Source organism: Echeneis naucrates, chromosome 5, assembly GCF_900963305.1.
Source record: "Echeneis naucrates chromosome 5, fEcheNa1.1, whole genome shotgun sequence".
NCBI classification, from domain to species: Eukaryota; Metazoa; Chordata; class Actinopteri; order Carangiformes; family Echeneidae; genus Echeneis; species Echeneis naucrates.
The window spans coordinates 18,792,566-18,813,701 of record NC_042515.1 but is presented as its reverse complement, the minus strand read 5'-3'; the positions used below and the strand labels follow the sequence as shown (position 1 = coordinate 18,813,701).

At 40.9% G+C, this 21,136-nt stretch overlaps 1 protein-coding gene across 1 annotated transcript in view; it reads left to right on the top strand.

Moving 5' to 3' along the window:
- Positions 1–4,103: 4,103 nt before the first annotated feature.
- lrig1 (leucine-rich repeats and immunoglobulin-like domains 1) overlaps positions 4,104–21,136 on the top strand; it is a 33,708-nt gene continuing 16,675 nt past the window's right edge. The window contains exons 1-3 of the mRNA XM_029501412.1: positions 4,104–4,306; positions 15,142–15,213; positions 16,095–16,169. Of these exons, the coding sequence (XP_029357272.1) occupies positions 4,104–4,306; positions 15,142–15,213; positions 16,095–16,169 (350 nt within the window). The remainder of the gene's footprint in view (positions 4,307–15,141; positions 15,214–16,094; positions 16,170–21,136) is intronic.

The window sequence follows — 21,136 nt, the reverse complement described above, 5'->3', positions numbered from 1 at the left end:
AGTGAAATATCACCCCAGCACTGTCCCATGTTAAATGTACGAGCCCTTAAGTAAAAAGACTAATGTCTTCAATGAGCTGCATATTTAGTGTTTCTGTGTTATAAATGCATGTACAATACAATAGAAAACTTGAACGCAGCCCCTTTGCAGTGACAACACATTAACATTGCTATATTGTGTAATGCAAAACAGCATGTTTTGTCAGTGGGAAGAAATGTCTACTTTCAAAACTAAATTACTGGAGATTAAAAACTGTCTTATCTAAAGTCACATGTTGATGGTAGGAACTGGCTGATCTTAATCAGGCTGGATTGGCACAGATGACAAGACAAAAGCATCCACATTAACATTTGCTGTGATAGACCCTTGAGCCTGGGCTTAGTATGCTGGTTGAAATTTTAACCTGGTATTTGCCTGCTGCATTAGTTAAGTTATTTGTGTGCCAAGTCATCCTGACTAGGTCATCCACCAAATAAATCACATTAAAAGACATGCCAGTCGACCTCTCAGAATAGACCCCCAAAGTACCTGGTCCACATACCTAATCTGCTGAAGGATCATCAAAATACTGGGGTGGCTGCAGCTGTTGACATCCTGTCACTTGTAAGCAAAATGTGCCAAGGCACAGTGTCAGAAAGAACAGATCCATAAGAAGGAAATGAAAATAAGATGGCAATTCATTCTCGTCATCAGGCTCAGAATCCAACACTGTGCCAGTGGCTGGTTAATTGAAGATCTTTGAGATGTAAATTGGATGGATGGCAGATATTAACTATTAACATTTTGGTATAAACATAAAATATGATGAGAGATGTCTCAATACTGTACAGAGGAGCATGCTTACGATTATTTGCTGTATCACTAATACTAATACTATGTATTTTTTTTAAACATGATGAGATCAATAGACTATATTTTAAATGGTTTTTCATTAACAGACATTTGACCAAGATATGCTTTGCTTCTAAGATTTTTAATTTTTTTTTGTTTGTATTCAAGTATCCAAACAAGCCCTAAACCTCACGTATTGTTGACAATTCAGGACAAACTATAGATATTTGTTTTCCTCCATTACTCAGTTTTCCACCCCTAATGAAGTCATGTTTTGACATGGTCTCATTTCTCAGATATTTTCCTTGCTTCTCGGAGCTAGAGGCCTCACCTGTAGGCTACTGCGCTCACTCACACATACATGATGCAATGTGAAACCTTCATCTATTCATTGGAAAAGGAACGGGGAAATGTGCCACTAAACTGCCTGCAGTGCTGCAGGTGTGAATATCTGTAGCCTTGCTACTGTGATTAATGGCAATGAAATCTGGGATGTCTCCACACACCAAGTCATCATAACAGCTCTGACAAAGTCAATCAATGCAATCTGTCAGTGCCAGGAAAAATATGCGATGAAAAAAAAAATGTTCATGAGGCCAGAAGCCTGACAGCGCCACTGATTTATCACAGATGTGCAGTCTGGAGATAACTGGTGAACAGGAACTCAACATTTGGGAAGAATTTTGGCCTATCATGTGGCCATTATATGCTCAACTGGTGAAAGGATCAGTCTGGATGCACAAAACACGCACATGTGCATATGAGTGCCTGCACACACAAATATAAACACCTTGTTTGCACACAATGACAAACACAGATGCTCCACCACACCTGCAAAATATATCAACTTTCACACAGGAGGAACAAACAGCAGCAGAGGAGACTTTCAAATCATTACCATTGCAGCACCACAATACAACGAAATTCAGTAACAAGAAAATTGGGATTCAAAAATCTGCATGAATTATTATCAGCCAAATGTACTAAATCGTCCAAAAGTATCTAGAAATGCAATTATTACAATAGTATTATCTCATTATTAATCTATTACTGGGTGCATTAACTTGTAAGCAGCATATTCCTTATTTTTTTTTGTCAATACAGAGATTAATATAATGTAATGTGTCTGTGTGAATCATTTGTTAAACTGTATTTATTACTATTTCACTGTTACAAATGACTTTCGAATCATTAATATAAAACATAATCAAATGGCAAATAATTGTTTAGTGTAGATTTAGTTAGTCAGCACAATGTAAAGTAATCCAATTTAGCTCCGCCTTTGCCAGCTGCATCATTGGTGTTGCTGCACATTAAAGCAGTAATAGCATTAATATATTGTATAAATGACATATATTATTGTGAAAATAATTTTTTGAGACATGGTTACTTGCAACAGAGCATTTCAGAACTGTTGAATTGTTACTTTGACAAAATTAAAAGGCCCCAATAAGTATTTAACCACCTTTGCTTAAAAGTGAAACACTTTGTGTTGTATTAAAAATAAACTGTAAGTAACTTAGTAGCTGTCGAATAAATTAGATTTGCCTCTTCATTGTGTTGGAGATGAGGAATGAACACTTAGGAGAAGTACTGGAATATAATTGCTCAGATTCATCCTGAAGGAAACTCACATTGTTGACTAAACTCAAAAATCCAGGTGGGTTTTTATCCTACTTGACAGGGCAATTTGAATTGTTGGGGTCAACTGAGGTGCTCATGAAACGAACATATAAAGCACTTGCAGCCCTTTTGGTATGCACTTGGCACACATACTCACACCTGACTCCAAACATTTTCTATTAAAACAACATGAACTGAATTTGACAGAAAAATTATGTGTAAGACCTGATAACTACAAATGCTCAGCGGTTCTTTCTTGATTAAAATAAAAATGCGGTCAAAATAAATATTGATGGCAGTATTAATAAAATATTGGTCGAGTTTGGCTATAACACCGGTTGCTTGCCTTTTTCCTGTAAATCCCTGTGTGGACAACAGTATTAAGCAGCACCATGTTTTTCAAATCCTCTCAGATTTTAATTTGATTTCATTTCATTTAATTTTACTGTATTATATAGCAGGGCAGACGATTTTAGTTGCACGGAAAAACTTTAAATTGAACTGTTGTGGCATTCAAACCAATTATGTTGTTATGGCTTGTTATAATGCGATTACAGAGCTCGGTCTCGGTGAATGTCTCTTTAAGGAGCAGTGAGAGTGAGCGGAGCTGGTGCGGTTTCACACCCCGGGGTGGGAAACAGGGGCGGGGCCACAGACCGCTGAGTGACGGCCGCTCAAACGCTCTCCAGCTCCGCGCTGCGCCGACAGCCGGCAACCGCCAATCAGCGCGCGAGCGGACCCGTCCGTCAAACCCCGGCGGCCAGTCACGGCCAGGCACGGGAGGGCCTTGGAATCGCTGTTGTGCATCCAACGTGGGACGAACAGACCGATCGGCCAGAAAAAAAGGAAAAGTAACTCAAGAAAGGAAAAAACTCATGGTGGTGGTACATGATCGGAAGGAGGGGGGGACTCTATTTTACTATTAATCGGATAGTCGAGATTTTGTGACCACAGACGGCACCTGATTAGCCGCCGGCTGACTTTCCCTGGATCGAGTGTGTTATTCCCAAAAGTGGATTTATTCGGCTACAGCAGCGGAGAGCAGCTCGGCTCGGCTTCACACACCAACGCTGGAGTTTCGGGCTCTGATCCTGCCGGACTTCAGTCCCTCAGCAAAGCCTAACTTTGGTGGCGGACTCTGTGAGCCCCCGGTAGAAGTCACCGGTGGTCCGTCTCATAAGGTGCCGCACAGTTTCGGCGCAGCTCCGTTGATCAACAGTTATTTCCAGAACGGTCCGGAGGCACGGTGTCCTTTAACGTTTCCCCGTTGCGTGTTTTCAAACATGTCACTACAGGCCAGAAAGTAACATTTTACCCTTTTTATGGACACCAACTGTGAACATCAGCTAAAGTTAGGACCGACCTACAAGCTCGCTGTAGTTGACTGTAAATCTCCTCAGTTTTTTGTAGCCCGCGTCGGACACCAGAGGAGAAAGTTGGACCAGGAGAACTTGTGTCCTAAATGACTTTTAATGAGATGGAAAAAAACGTTTTACTTCGCCATATTTGTTTTTTTCTAGCCTCTGGATGTCAAGAAGACAATTGATGTGCTACAAAAGACTTACAGTCTTTCCGAAACTACTTTAATATTCCAGTTTGTGTGTCCGAGGAGAAAGCTCAGCGGCCGCGGTATTAAAACTGGATACAAAATGGCGGCGTCCCTGGGACAATTTGGATGTGTTTCTCGGTGTGTTTTTTATTTAATTTTGACGGTCGAACTATTGAACAGAGGCGGATTGTGCTCGGACTTGCCGTGTGCCCAGAACTGTACCTGCACCGGAGATTCAGTGGACTGTAGCGGTCTGGAGCTGACAGCTACGCCTCTGGACTTCCCAGCCCGGACTGTTTCCTTGTAAGTAAAGCGCTTAGTTGCCCTAGCCTATTTATTGACCAGCCCATAACGGGCTAACAATATTTATAAAGACGAGAAAAAGTGCACTACGGAGTGGCGACTAAAACTTTTATGTGCCACCGACATGAGCACACAGCAGCACACAGCTCCTGGGAGCCTCAGCTGACAGAGTTTTCTCTGCAGGAATCCCGCCTGAGAGGGTTTTTTAGGTTTTGCCTTGAGTTGAATTAATGCCTGCCAACTGAAACAAGGGGAGTGAGGACATCTGCTAGAATAAATGTGTCTGCTCCTTCATAATCAGAGAACCCTTTAGCGACTTAGGAGTAAAATTGAGTTGATTGTCATTTAGTTTCTAGACGTCCCTCTGCCCCCCTAAAGTCCCCCGGAGGACCCTGCACCCATGTCTGCAACCTCTGCAACATCCCACTAGAAGCTTTTCTTTGCACACCATGTTGTGAATTAAACTGTCTTAAATTAAATATTCCCACAATCTTTCATGATGTGATATGTCGGACGAAATGGAAGCACAATGTAGAAAACCAATTTGGATGTTAATGCCAATATTTTTGTCACAGCATTGTGGATTTTACGCTTCATGTGTAATTTACAGCAGCCCAACAGGTGTTTTACAAAAAGATGGATTTGCATTTCATCCTAACAGCGAAATTCCTTGCTCAAGGGCACATTAAATCATTGTACAGAAGAGGGAGAGCTTTGTATAAACTGTTCCTTTGAAATCCCTATCAGGATTCTTCTTGTTTCACACTCTAATCAGCTTATAATTAGTATTAATATATGTTTTGTTTTGTTTTTTTTTTTACTTTTTGCATTCATCATCTCCCAGTATATGATACCTAAATTATTCTCTCTGTCATCTCAACTGTTTTCAGAAATGGGATTGAATTTTACAGGCCATGACTTATCATCATCTTTCATGATTTCTGACACACAAATAATGGACAGGCATTCTAAAGTAGCACGCTGAAAATGTTTTGTTTCTAAAGTCAGAATGAACTGTCCCTTCAGGGTGACTAAACAAATAGACACAAACATGTCATAACCAATAGACCTCTCCTTTATTCAGTCAGATTTATGACAGGTATTATTGTAACTCCTGTTTCTGTGTTGCTAGTCGTAGTTCACAAATTTAATCTCTTGTACGTAAAGCAGCAGTTCCCTAGGGTGAGGACAACAGTAGAAACCCTGTCTGCAAACTCATTTAGGAAATGAGTCAATATGAGTGATTTTTATGAAACATCCTCCAGTGTCAAAGGAAATTAAGCACTTATCAAGCTGAATTGGCTAATTTATTTGCAGACAGCCCTAGTTGCTGTCTTCCCAATCATTGTGTTGGCTCTCTGCAGCATACTATATTCCAAACACTGTCCAGTGGCAAATGTGCTCCCTGACATTTAGGCATCCTATTGTAAAACTTTTGGGGCTGGGAACTCAGGGTTAAAGACCCCTAAGATTCTGACTACCTGCTTCAAGTGAAAGGGAGTTCTTCTCCTCCTGGGAAGTGAGGAATGCAACTTTTATAAAGTCCTCTCAAACTATGAATAACAGCACTTGTGCCCGCATAGCCTCATTGCCCCGAAGCACCACTTAGCCAAGTTCAAGTGCAGAAGCTGTCAGTCATGTATGTACGCAGACAAACACTGCTCTCCCTGTCCTCATGGAGAATGGACAGCTATTGTGGGGCGGCTGTCCCAGCTTAAACAGCTGCTCTAACTAAACCGCTCGGTTTGTGTAATGTCAGGGTGCTGTATGAGCGCTCACTGCAAGTCTACTTCTTTTATCTTGGCTAAACCTTATCGGTAAAGATTTAAGGACCTGCAATCTTGTTGTTTTCAAAGGCAATGGCTTTATGGCTTTGAATAATCTTTTAAAACACCTAGGTTGCATATTTCCACACTAGTTCAGATAGTCGCATTATGCTGGCAGGTAATTCAAAGGGACCAGTTCCATTCTTCAAAGGTCTGTAACAGAGCCAGATTAGTACATGGTTACTGTAAACCTTAGAGACAAGTGTAGACAATTTCACTTTTGGCCCGATGTTATGACATTAAAAAGTAACTTACACTAAGTCTTATCCACTTGAGTGGATGCAATAATTTCTTGTGTTGCGGATTGAAAGTTATTTTAGGTTTAGAGTCCCCCCCGTGCTCAAAAATAGCTGAGTGGATTGCGGGTCATATACATGACCCACAACATGTCATACACAGACAAAAAGTCTGTGAAACTATAATACTTTCACAAATTATATGGTACTTGTAATGCAAAGCTGCAGTAATAGATTTATCCTGTCATTTAAATAGACAGAGGGTGTTGGGGTGCATAATACTTCAGTTTAAAATAAAGCGTGTTTATTTACTTCTACCTTCAGGCAGATGAGCCAAGTAAAGTCAGTGTGGAATCCACTGTCTCTGTGTTTACCTCAGGGAGGGAGCACAAGCAGCAGCAACAGCAGTAGCAGTTGTGGTGGTAGGGAGGACGCCACACAAGGGTTTCAATAAATGCAAGTCACCCAGACCAGCTTCCTCCTTAATCCTTCGACACAATGCAGATACAACACTCAGAAGAAATCTCAATACTCCAAAACACTAAAAGGATCTAGTTCTTAAATAAATAAATAAAACCTGCTATTGCAGTCCAATTAATCACATGTACAGTGATGTCTGAAGTCAGATACCACTCTGCCATTTACTTGAATGGCCTCAGATGTTTTTAAAAAAACGTTGCTATTTTTTAATTTTTATTTTTTTTAGTTAGTTTGTTTGTTTTTTGCTGGCTTTAAAATCAAGATTTTTCAAGCATAAACAATAAAAGCAGCCCAGAATGACTGGAGATTACCCAACCTTTTGTGTGGGTGAAGAATGATTGCACTGTCATACTGTAGCCGTTACAATTATCATTATGCAGGCTCTTAAATTGATATTACACTAACGAACACTGAATGGCTACTTCAGGGCTTGCATTTATACAGCAGCTCCCATAAGGAAATGGTACTTAAAGAGAGCCATCCGATCTCCTCCAAGGTGAAGTGAAGTGCAGGGGTTTAGGGGGACTCTCAGCAGGTAGCAAATGAAATTGGCAACATGGTCACACATTCTGGTAGATGTGAAAATCTTTAAGAAGTTTTTTCTTGAATGTATTGCAGTGACAGGGAACCAAATCCACAGAAAAAAATTTGTCTTGGCATCAACCAGATAATACATCTACAACAGCATAGATTTCCCTCTATGCTATGATTTATTTTTTTTAAGGTTTTGCAAAAACTTGTGGTTTTCTTGGATTTATCAATGCCATGAAATATTGCCAGACATAAGCAATACTTAATCCTTGATCTTGTGGTTAAGTTGTCCGTGTGCATATGGACAGAATTTGAATATAATCAATTAATTTCTGAAAATAAAAACGAGCGTTTTGGCTCATGAATAGTGTTTGGTCAGACTCTAGTGGGACTGGGCACAAACTTTATGTAAGTAACTTCTGTTCCCACCACAAGTGGCTCTGTTTTTTTAGGAGTAATTCAGCGAACCTTGATAAGTATTTCTCCAGAGAAAAGATTGGTGGCCAGAGGGTGCATATTGGCAGTTTATCCATCATAGCAGTCCTGCGGCCTTTTGGGGAAGAAAAAGCCCTGACGCTTTCCACTTGTCAAAATAATCTGCTGTCAGGATTCTGATTTTAGTGGTCCCCTGTGAAAAGTGGCCATGATGAGGATCGGGGAAACAATCATGTTGGCACATCCTGGCAAAGCAGGCTGAATGAAAAATGAGCACTGTTGAAGGGTTGTGGGGAAGATGTATTTTTACTTTGTATGGAACCCTTAAAGAGACAAAAAATACACTTCACTCTAATTTCAGTTTATTAAAATATGATCAAACTAATATATTTCAAGAACATTGATTATTATTCATTTGCTTCATCAGTATTCGTGCCATCTCTGTATTCAACCATGGAAGATTTCAGGGTGAACACACTTGATGTATGGCTGATTATAGCTTCTTTAAAGCTTCCTCAGTCATGAATTTCTTTGTCAAACGCATCCTGTGCTGTCTTACATCAGTGACTGTAACATTTAGCAAACTGACCACTAGTATCAGATGTTTGTCCATTGTTTCTGATTGATGAATAGCCTAATAATATTCAAAGCAAGTTTGCTCTCACACAGTCTCATATTGCCTCTCAGGACTGGTGCCTTATCTTATTTGCTGCCACGGTAATGTGTATAAAAAGCATTTTTGCCCACAGTACCACAGGCGTAATGGGATTTCGCAAGTAAATAAAAGCATGAGCATCACTAATTTTGGCTGCTATAGCTGTGGTTGGATAGAGATAAAGCAGATATATGGTGCCTGTTTGCCAGCATCTTTCTTATGTGAGATTGTAAAACCCTTTTTGTTTTTTTACTGTTACAGAAAAGCAATTCTCTCTCTCTCTCTTTTTTTAATGGAGTCTTTATTTCAATTTCTCAATGGGGTGTCCTTCAACAGCCTTTTCTGACTTGTTCTGGAGAAAACCACCAAAAAGCAATCTGATTTTCATTCGTCATCTTTGTTACTTCGCATTTCCCAAGTGGTTTTCAAAGTGTCCTGATGTGCGGCTATAATTCATGATGTATTCCAAACGTTCTGCTGCAACCCAACATCGAGCCATAAACCTCACAGTACAGCCTTATTGGTAAACACCACCACCAAAGATGGTTGAGGCCTCTGCTCTCAGGAAATGGGTTTGTGCTGGTGGTTTCCTGACAGGGGTGGGAGCTTTAGCGGGCTGGTTGTGGACTGGTTGGTAGAGGGTGAGGCGGGAACTCACCTGGCCTGAGGGGACTGAGAAAAGATCAAGGGACATTTTCCGCCCATATTGTGGAAGTGTTTTGTCAATGTCATGGTCTGTTGCTGCTGTTGGTCCTGCGATCAGACTGGTTCCACTAGTTGGTGAAAGTCCTGTAACAGGTCAGAAACCGCAGTTGTGGTCAAACATGTTCTTGTACACAGAAGAAACCCAAAGGAAATGATACATTACAGGACTGCCTGCTTATATGCCACACATTGTCAGACACAACTCTTTTCTTTTTAGGTAGTCAGACAGTGGGATTATCCTGACCCTTTCATTGTTACTTTTATTGCTTGCTGTTAGCGAGTGTGAACTTAATGTAAGGACTGACTGATAAATGAAAGCTGAACTTCACAAATGCTCCATCTTTTGTTAAAACAGATGAACATTTCAGCAGTCGGGGCTCAGTCGCACTAACAGCAGCAGTACTCAGCAGGGCTGAGCCCTTTGTGGTTTCTAGGGCATTTTTGCTACGCAGCCTTGTAATCTTGTGGTATTGGGAGATTATACCAGGTTTGCTTATTGTCATAGTTTCCCTAGCCTTGTGATTTACATGTCCACTAGCAAATATTCTAATGTATCAACTCAAATGTTTTGAAGGGTTTCGGGTGATATAATCATTTTTACTGATTTTTATCAGCTGCACTTCATTTTTCCTCTCTTATCAAGCTGTTTTGTGTAACATTGGATAGCAAAAGTACCTAAGTGCTTTTATATGGACAATCTTTTGTTAATATTCAGTTTTTCTATTTCTTTTATTGTAAATTATCCCCTTAACCACCTCAGATGATTCATGCAAAACATAGGCTGTGAACAAATTAGGAAGGAAGAGCCAAGATTAGGGTAATACTCCTACTCCAATAACAGATAAAGTCTGACATTAACATGAAGATATGGAATGAGCTCATGGCCTCGCACAGGCTTTAATGACAATCAAACAGCTGCTGCCACAAGTCATTCTGCTGGAATCCAGACAGCAGAATGGATGGCCCTTTTGTAAAGACACTTCAGAGCGCCAGGAACCCCCCAAACCCCCAACCCCCACCTCCCCCAAAGTCGGTGTCTACAAAGTCTACGAAGTGAGCTTGATCGATGAATCATCTGTGAATTCTCTACATCTGGTAAGAGTTTGGAAATCTGGAGAAGATGTTAGAAAAAAAAAAAAAAGCGTGACGTGAAGAGAGAGTGAGAGGGAACTGTGCAAGTGAAGCAGCTTCCCCCCAGAAAGCAGGCAGTCCTTCATGGCAATGAGTGGAGCTGTGATTCCCCCCTCCTCAACCTGCCCTTCTACACCCCCCACCGGCATGATATTTCACCATACTTTCAGATACTGCAAAAAGGAGCATCTCAGCCCTGCAGTGTCTAGACAGCCACACATTTGCATGCAATTAGATTGTTAAGATAGCACGATCCACTGTTTATCCACTTATTCCTCCACTGCCGGAGTGTAATTGTTGCTCTGGTACTATAATAAACAATAACTGGAGAAAAAATTGACTAATGATCTTTTTCTTCACTTTGAAGTTTAGAGCATTAGGTCAGCTGTCTGCACAGTACTAAAACAATAACCCCGCTAAAGTCATACAGTATTTATATTACTCTTTCAGATTCATTATGGACACTCATTTCCTGTTAATCTTTACAAAGTAGTCAGGCGCCATTTGGTATAAATCACAATATCATATCACCATAATCCAGTGTTCAGTTTAAGAGTGCAATCCTGTGTGAACAGTTTGCACATACATATATAGTGTGCACAGCATATGTTTCTTCTGGTTCTGAGCTGGCATTAGTAGGTGTTGTAAGGATTTCACCCAGTGCCTTGGGCTAGTGCAGACCCTTTTCCCAACCTTCTCTTTTTTTTTTTTTGAGTGCCCCTCTCAATCTCCTGCTTCAAACCTGCAGCACAGAGAACGGCAGTGCACATGGCCCCAAGATGTGGGCTGCCTTCCTGCCTTGGAGAACTTCACAAACTGAGTCATGCTTTTAGCCTGACTGATTTCAAAGGCTGGAACAGCGCCTTTGTTGTGTTGTGCGTATGTATGTATGTGTATGTGCGTGTGTGTGTGCGTGAGGGCGGTAGGAATCTGTAATGCAAATGGTGAAATATGCTGACCTCCTCAGTGCTGCATTTCTCTGATCTTACATCTAAGCTTTCCTGAGCCTCCCATAATCTTACACATAGTGATGTTTTTACTAAGATATTAGAGCATCACATTCATCATAAAAATAGCCAATCTTGTTCATCAGCTTGTGCTTTTAACCTTGTCTACTTGATGAGATATAGGCCTTTGTTCAGTCACTTTCCTTCCTCTGTTTGACTGCTGTGTAAAATGGTGGGCTGGAGCTGGTGTTAGCCCTGTGTACACTCTCACTGCAGTTGCCTGGATATAAACTGGCCTTTAATGGCAGGAAGAATGGTGTGTGTGTGTGTGTGTGTGTCTGCCTCTCTGCTACACAGGTTATTATTTGACTAGTTTTATGATGTTCTGAAATCGACCACATTAAAAGGCCTTTGTCTGCCAGCTGGACTACAGAAGGCTCATCCCTGACATCACTTCACACTTTCAGCGAGCAAAGTTCACACTGCGTTTATCTATGATAGAAATGGGAAAGATAATGATGATCTATGTCTGTAAGTCGCAGCTCTCTTCCTCCCTCCCATATCTCCTGTCTCCCACATGTACTAACCCAAGCCTACTACAAGCATACTGTCATATGCAGTGACATCAGTCGTGTTCTCCCAGCTTTCCCTTACTCCCACAGCACACATAACAAAACTATTTTTTAAAACCTTTTTAATGAGTTTTATATGTCAAATCGCCAGCATGGTCTAGCAGTGGAGGTGCTTTGTAGGCATGCGTTTTTCTTGCAGATAGTTTATTTAGTAAGACAGGTGCCTTTTAAGTTTATCACATTGTGTTGTGCCGACCTCTTTCCAGGCAGCCAATGTTTCCTTCCAGTATTTTGCTGATTATCAGTTGATGCAGTGATTAATTTTGTTGAGCCCATAAAACTTGGACAAATGGTCCAATAACCTAGAGGCTCAAGTCTGTTGAAACCTTTTGTTTCTGCTGTGTTTCATTGAGAAACTTCTCCCTCCTGATGTGTCACAGTCTCTCAGCATTGGGTTATGCTGGTTGGGAGGGAAAGGAAGGTGGGAGTGCGACTATACCTCCTCTTTCCAGACCAGCCCTTAGTCCAGCTACCCTCTTGTTTCATGTTTCTCCAGTTCTGCTGTCAGAAAGGAGGTTATGTTGACCTTTGTGCTTTGTGATGGTCAGTGGTTCGCAAACAACATCTCAAACAATGTTGAAATGTTGGTTGTTTTTAATTCTGAACAGACAATGAATGTTAAATGTGGCCTCTTCTTGATATATCTGAATTTCTTTAACATGAATCAAAGTTCAAATTAAATATGATTATTTGCATTTTTCTGCAATTCATACACTAATACTAATAATTAAGTGATTTTATTGTAACAAAAATACATTTACAGGAAATTGTAATTATAAAACAGCTATTAGTGAGAGAATAACAAGATGATCAGTAAATGTGCCATGCATTAAACCTAAGTAATTATTGATTTAAAGGCTGTATAATTAAGTTGATTTAATGTAGTAAACCTGACATGGCTTGACCTGGCACTGCAGCTTGAATTCAGTGGGAAGATTTTGGATTTGGCTCAACATGCGACCTCAAATTATCACTCACCTCCTTTGGTTAAGTACCAGGCAGAGAATGCTTTTGATTTCGATCTTGCTGACTAATGTCAAACAGTCCTGCCCATTTGTATGAACTAGTTGTACCATACAAAGGAATGCAGTGTTTGAAATTTTCACGGCTTTCTGAACCTAATTGGTTTGTATTGTTTGCCATGTTTAATCACAGTGCCTGTTCCCATCTCAGTTATACATCCTTACCTCATTGGTTGGCTTTTTATAATGTAAGAAGATGAAAGCCCTATTCTGCCCAGCTTGTCTTTTACAAATATTGTAAAGTTTGATAGGTCTTCATAGTTTATAGTTTATAGTTTTTTTTCTTTTGCCGTATCCTGTCCTGTGCAAAAAAAAAAAAAGTCAGACACTTGAATGACTTCCACGCTTTGGCAAACACTTCCAGAAACGGCATGATTGAAAGGCCACTTCCTGGAAAGCATTAACTACGCACAGGACTGGTACACCACCCCCCCACTGGGAAAGGCGGTTAAGGGAGCAAGAGTGGGGGGACACACGCGTTATCACCATCACCTCATACAGTAGGTGTTAAAACCTTGTGAAACTTATCTCATCTGATAGGCAAGAAAATAAATCTGGCTGAAAGAGATGGAGAAAAAAGGTTGTGTAAACATAGGTGACTGAGAGGGAGGTGCACACATGCCTGCTCACACACACACACACACACACACACACCAAGGAACCAGTTTTAGTTTGTTGCTGTGGCCTTTAACACCTGTACAGCAGGTTTGACTCTCAAACATGACTTTGTATTCAGTTCCCTTTGCCCTTTGTTCTGCCATGGTCTTTATTTTGAGGTATCTTGAGGCAATATTTCCATGCTTTGTGTGGAAGTCAGTGGTGTGTGCACTTTGTGTAAATGTAAGTCTCTTCAGGCAGATGCGGCCCATAGGCCAGCTCTGTGAGCTATCACTTTAGCTTCACCGTAATGAGGTAATTGCCTTCAGTTCCAGTGGATGACAGTTTGGTGATCAAGGTCACAGTTGGAGGTGCCTCAGTAAATGATCATAATATACACACACATGCACACCTCCGTGTCAGATCTGCGCCAGCGGGGAGATACTTACTGTGCCATTATCTTGTCATACACACATGAACAGAGAAAGAAGCGGGGATGGAGACTGTCATTATCTGCAATCAAGCACGACAGAGACAAGACAGAGAAATCTGTCGATACAGATTGGAATTTATTGGAAAGAATAGTGTTAAAATGAAGATTGCATGATGTAAGAGAATGAAACGTATTTTATTGTAGTATTGACTAACACCCCCCCCCCCAAAAAAAAAAAAAAAAAAAAAATTCCTCCTTAGTACCTACTATTGTTTTTTAAGTGACATTAAAGAACAGCTTCTGCTGCTATGGTCTTCCATGATCACAGCGGTACAAGAGGAGAATACGTGTGTACATGAGGATGGACCAAGAATGTGTTGCATCAAGTAAAAGTGTCCCCAGTGTCTGGGGAAAAAACAGCTATCTTTCAGCAGGCCTGTGAAACATTCCTGGGCCATCTCTCACGTCTGGACAGAGGGATGGAGGGGTAGGAGGCAGGCGGCCCGTAGCTGTGGGATCCCTTTGTTTCACCCAGCCTAACCCCACCACATGAACACTAACAGCACACTCACTGCAACATGCTCTCTGCCAACAGGGCAGGCTGCATGCCAGCTGAGCATGAGGTGTATGTGTGTGTGACAGAGATAGCATTTGTTTGTGTGTGAAATAAATTTGATTCATATTGCGTGGGAAGCTCAATCTGAAATACAGATGTGTGTTAAATGTGCACAAACACACACCCCTTCACTCGCTGTCTGACAGTGGTAATGCTATATCACTGGACAAATCACTCTCTAATAAGCCTCTGTACAAGTCAAGTGCCAGCTATTAAATTCTCTGTTAGCCTAAAGTGCAAATTGACTGCTGCAGATGAATGGGCTGTGGGCTATATTTGGGTAGTGAACCAGCACAGAGAGACACTCTGTATCAATAGTATTGATCTGGCCCTCCTTGAATGCCGACTGAATTGATGCACTGCAGTGTTTTCAGGCACACTTTATCTGGACGGATGAGGCTGTTCATCAAAATGGAGAAATAATTTGTGCAATTGATTATAGTCCTTTATCATTTAAACAACTGCAAAATACACATGATGATTCAATAAACGCAATGAAAGAAATTGATGCACTGCTGATATTTAGGCACATAAGGAATTAAATATTAAAATACTTTTTATTTACCTTTTTCTTTTTTGCTTTTCTCAGAAATCTTGGCCAGAACAAGCTGACCGCCATCAATGTTGAAGCTTTTGCCAACCTGCCCCACTTGAGAGAGCTGTAAGTATTACTCACATTTATACAGAATTTACATTGAGGCAATTTACATTGACTGCCTAACCCTGAAGTCGTTCTTGGTGTGTTTGGTGCGGTAGAGTTTTTTTTTTTTCTCTAACATGCTTAAAATGTTTAAGTTTCAACTGTGATGAGGGTTTATCAATAACTTACTTCTTACTAAGGTCTGTGGCTTGCACTCTTCTTCCTAACTGCGTCCTCATATGTGTTTCCTTGAACTAAGTCCAATTGAGAATAAAGTGGTGGTTTTCTATATTAAGCTTTCCCTCCACCACCTGATACTGTGGCCAACGCTGGCCTTGTAAATATTTTATATGGTGAGGAGAGGGCTTGGCTCTGTGTCACTCAGCGCCAGTGCCCAAGTCACATACACACAAATACACAAGCTAACTGGTGATACACACACTGGTGACATCTTTGGCAGGCTGTCCAGCCAGTCATACGCTCCTCGACATCTGTTTTACTCCCATGCTATTTATGGTTTTTAAAAGGATGACTTGCTACTTGCTCTGCGGCAGAGGTGACAAGTTGTGTTTGAAATCTTTTGATTTATATAAGGTTTGATTGAATTTATCTACACGTGAGCCACAGTAACTGTGCGGCATCTCAGCTAGCATATACAATTTGTGCAGACATTACGAGCACAGCGTGGTATCCACTTGAGTGTGGATTTAATGACACAGTTTCTGTTTTAAATTTCTATATATTTTTTTCTTTTATTATTTTCTGGGCCTGTTCAACTCTGTGAAAATGCCTCTTTATACTGCTCTGACCACATATTAACATTCCTCTGCATTTCCCTCTGTTTTCCTTCAAGGCAAAGTTTTGTTCTCTAACCTACTACTCTGTGTGTTTGTCACTTTCAGGAGGCTGGACCACAATGAACTGACCTCCATACCAGATTTAGGACAGGCTGCTTCCAAAATTGTATCACTCTACCTGTGAGTACTGCCCCATATACTGCTTGACACACAGAATTATATGGTTCTCTGTTACCATATTCTTAGGTCAGTGACCTCTTCAAAATGCTCTTGAAATAGTCTCTTGACATCTGTTGACGATGCATGTATACATCTTGGCAGTAATACTGCATTAATGTGACGTTAGTTAACAATGTGACTCACAAAACTTATTCAACAAAAATCCACTCTCCCCTCAGCTTGCTTGTTCTTAGTATGGAGTTCTGGCATGAGCGATTAGTATGTGGTCAGGTAACCAACTAGTCTTATTAGCTGGTTGTGTAGTCTGGTGAGCAGTACTGGCTGCTTTGAGTATCAGCTCGTATATAGTTCCAACTCAGTTGCTCCCAGTTGTGAAATTGCCTGTGGGGACTGCCAACACTGGGATCTCATTGGAGATTTACTGCCCTATTTGGGAACGGCATGTGTGTGCTTGTGTATGTCACAAACGTGAGCTCAGTAGTTCAACAACAGTCTCATTTTAGCATTGTTGAAGGAATCTTATGGTGAGAAAAGCGTAACTGTATGCAAGCAGCAGTTTGAAGCCAGCAGCATGTGAGTGAAATATACAGTAGTTGAATGTTTTGATTATAGAAATACAGGTGGGGTTCACTGGCTTTTTTTGGTTAGAGGTTTAATGGGTGTCCACTTTTATTTAAACATTATATCTCCATCAGTGTTCCTTTGATGCTCAAGAATATCTAAAGGAATGCAATGCAACCAAATTGAACACAGAACAATGACAGGCATTTTATGGTTAGACTAAAAGTGGGCCATAGATAAAATTGAAAGGATATATTTAGAAGAAAGTTGTTATAGTTCTTACAATAAAATGTATGGCAATACTTGTGTTGTGTTTGCAATATTATACACAGATATACATGCACCACACACATTCACACAGGCATAAGTCCACTTTTGAAAGCACTCCACCCGTGTCTACTGTTGAGTGGACAGTTGTTTTTCCACCATTCTACTGTTTTCCCTCATTTTTAACCAGGTAGCACGTTCACATCTCATTCAGCCTAAAATAAGATTTTATTTTTTTTTTTAAACACCTTCTCAGCATGTCAGTCAACTTCCTAGTAGTAAAGCATGCAGCTGCTGGTTGAGTTGTTGGTCATCATGTATCATTTTCAGTGGTGAACTTTGTGGGAGTCACACTTTGTGTCATCCGCCTGCTTTTCAGAATTTATCATGATGTACTAATGTGGTCAGAGTATTTCTGTAGGCTGTGGCCAGTTAGTAAGGGTGGATTTGAGCTTTGCGTAAGCTGCTCTGACAGCTGTCTATTAAAATGTGTCATGTTTGTTAAAAGGTTTGCACCTTTATTTTTGTATGGTTTCTATTTAGATCCATTAATCTGTAAGGATCAGCACAAACTCATATTCGCATCTCTTTTGATAGAGATCAGATTGAAGCAGGTTAACCTTTACTTGCCCAAACTTTACAGAGTCGCAGCTCCTCCAAATGATCAGGGTGTCTTTTTTTGGCCTGACTTGAAGCCTGTTGCTAGGGGAAAGCCTGCAGGCCTGATGGGAGTGGAGGCTGGAGGGAGGGTCAGATCTTTACAAAGCCATGCAGCTGAAGTGAAGTCCTGCTGAAGCACTTACAGCTGCAGCTGTCAGTCACATGGCTTACAGTAAAATGGGTGACAGTGAGCAAGGGAGGAAGGATGAGAAAATAGGGAGGAATGGAGGAGGGTGGATGTATCAGATCAGGGTGATATCACTACATGTCGAAAGATGAATGGTAAATGAGAAGTCAGTAGGGGAATAAGAGAAAAAAGGGAAGCAAGAAGTGAACTCGGGTTCCTTCCCAAAAGCCAATGCACTGCACTTGCCAACCACTTGCCAACCACCAAACCCTCTGCAGTGTGAGAGTGTCTGTGTCTGCCCTGGCAGAGGCAGCAGCACAGAATGCAGGGCAGTGTTCCTGTGTTGGAGATTGTCTGGAATGTCGTCTGACTACAAGTTTGTGACAGAGACACACACATGCACACAAACACACACTCTTTCAAGCAAATGGACAGAGAATCTGTTTTCAGCCCATCATCCAACAGTAAACTCTTTAAAAAGCAGAGAGCTCATTGTATCAGGCTTTTATGCTCTGATAGAATGAGCACCCCAAAGCCTTTGAGTGTATCAGTAAGCTAATCCTTTCTGAAAAAGTTCTGAATCTTGTCCAACACCCAAAGAAATTGACAAGTCTGCAGGGCCGTATGTATTTTTTGTTGTGGTGGACAAATGAGATGAAGATGAATTTATTGTTTTTATTACCATTATTATCATCCTAGTTACAATAAACATATCAAGAGATGTGAAGAAACCAGTGGCCTTATAATTGCTTTGCAAACAAAACCTTTTTATCAAACACATTTTAGTCATTGTATTAATTAATACAGACTAAGTACTGACTTCTACCTCTTTCAAAGATAATCAGCAGATTATTTTGAGGTGTCTGATTCAGTCTTAAACATTTTGCACTTACCAAGACCTTGATGACTTTCCACTGTGGTTGTGCAACACTGAAAATTCTAAAGATAAAAAATAAATAAATAGTAGATAGCCAAGAAAAGATAATTGCGTGGCTGGGGTTTTTCCCCTCCTCTTTTTCTTTCCCTTCTTTCTTTTTTAAACTCTTTCTTACCTAAGAGGTGATTCAACCCTCTCTTTTGCCCACTTTTAGTTCCCTTTTTTTTTTTTTTTTTTTTTTTTGACATTGCTGGCAGCTCTTTTTGATGGCTGCAGCTATCATGGAATCCAGTAGGCACAGATAAGCCTGATCGGATTTAGTTGTATTGCAGCTGTTTAATTTTTTTCTTTTGGCCAATCACTGTCAATTGGGTTAACATCCAGCAAGTGATCATGACAGAGCTTTGACAGTCATTTTTACAGGAGCGCAGTTTTACATAAAAACAAAAGTCACATGATCATGCAGAAACATCGAATGTAACTAACCAAAAGACCATATGCCAGGCTCCCACAGTCTCACAATGCACTTGGCTAGCCAACTGACATCCCACAGTCTCTCAGAATGCCTCAGCAGGATAGCGAAAAAAGAAGCAAAAAAAGTTTTAAAAACACAGTGTCAAATTGACAGCATAGCAGCACAAACTTTCTCACTGTGCTCATCGCCTCTCTAGTCTACATCAAACAGGCTCTTAAAGACAGCTTGGGATAGTAATCATATGCCTTGCTGGATGATCAGATTTTTAAATAATTCTTCTTTTGTCCTGACCGCCAGCTTCAAACGGGACAGGACGAGCCAAACAATTGCCCCCAAAAATGACACTGAAAACAGGAGAATGGGCATACTAGTGTAAACCCCCGATATACCTTCCATACATCAAAAGAAGTGTCAGAAGGAGCCCAGCTCATGCTAATCTGATGGTCAATGGGGGAGAGTAATGAGATTTGGAATTAAGTGGAATCAAGAGTGAATAAGGCCCTTGAACATCAAAGAGAACAAGCGTGAACCAAGCTCCTCTTTATCAGAAATGTCACCAGACGTATGATAATCAGTTTTTATAAACGCTACTATTGTATGTGTGGACTTCAAACACACTGAGTGCCGAGGCTTTATCTATCTCTCACACGCAGCTGGGCTCTGGCTGTGGGCGGGAGAGAGGAAAGGGAATTTGGTTAGAGTGGTGGAAGAAGAACGGGGGTGAGGGAACAAGTGAACAAGTGAAAGAAAGTCAACCTCTCCCACCAGTTTGAGGCTGATCTGTTTTTCCCAGCAAAGGTCACCAGCTGTTGATCCCCACCTCACTCCTGCACGCCCATCCCCCAACACCCCTCCTCCACTGCCTACCCCCGATGCCATCCCTCTTTTCCCTCTTCCGCGAATTCTCATTTGAGCTACTGTCTGATGCTCTGTCCCACATGTGCATTTCTTGTCTTTGTGTGTGTGTGTTTGTGCAGGCGAGCTTGCATGGCTCATCATTAACTATTTCTGCCACTGTTTATTCAGGTGGAGCACTGCAGTGTGACCCCCCCCCCCCCCCTCCTCAGTCACTAATAAATGACGTGTGTGTGTCCATGTGTGTCCATCTGTTGGCTGAAGACTAGAAAGAGGGAATTACCTTGTTTTGACAAGTCTGGCTGGTAGAATATCTTCTCTTTCTCTTTCTGTCACATATGCTCACATACACAGGCCTGTTAAGTGAAGCAGTCAGAATAATAATGCTGAATTTCAATAAAAGATAAGTCTTTTTTAGTGTCTGTGTATTGAAACACCAATAAGCTGCTAAGTTTTTTGGTTCAAATTTCTTATAAACAGGTCAGTGCTAAACAAGTGACTAACCTCTAACAAGAAAATGATTAGATGTATTACCTGAATTGTCCCTTGGCTGTCTCTTCTGTAATTGGCTTGACACGGTGATACTGCGGGTCATCAGATTTCAAAAAAACATAAAAAAAAGCCCTCGCCATGCTGTCTCCTTAAACACAGGTCTCTGTTGTAAAAGAGGACAGGCTGTGTGAGCAGGTAAGATTAGCTACAAGTTTATGGAGACTGCCGTGAGAGGAATACTTTGATTTTAGTTGTAACTTTCCTGCTGAGAGTTAGACATGATGATCCCTTTGTCACATTGTAGCTTAGCGTAAAGACATGGCACAGGGGGGGCCAGTTAGTCTAGATCTGTCCACATGGTGTATCTCATTTGTTTAATCGATAGAAAAACCATAGCGCAATAACAACCAGAGGGGTTATGTGCCAGACCAGTTCTTGGCATGTCCACAGTGACTTCCTGGAGTCTAGTCTCCACCAAGTGGTTGCCATGCAACCAGCAGAGACACACGAAATTTCTAGTTTTAGCTGGGGCATGTGAGTTGTGTCTTGATTTTCTTTTTCTATTTGAATATGTATCAAATAAATCTCTCTCTGACCTCATTGTTTTTTGTTTTTTTTTAGGGGGGATTATAAGATGAGTCGGCCAAATGAAA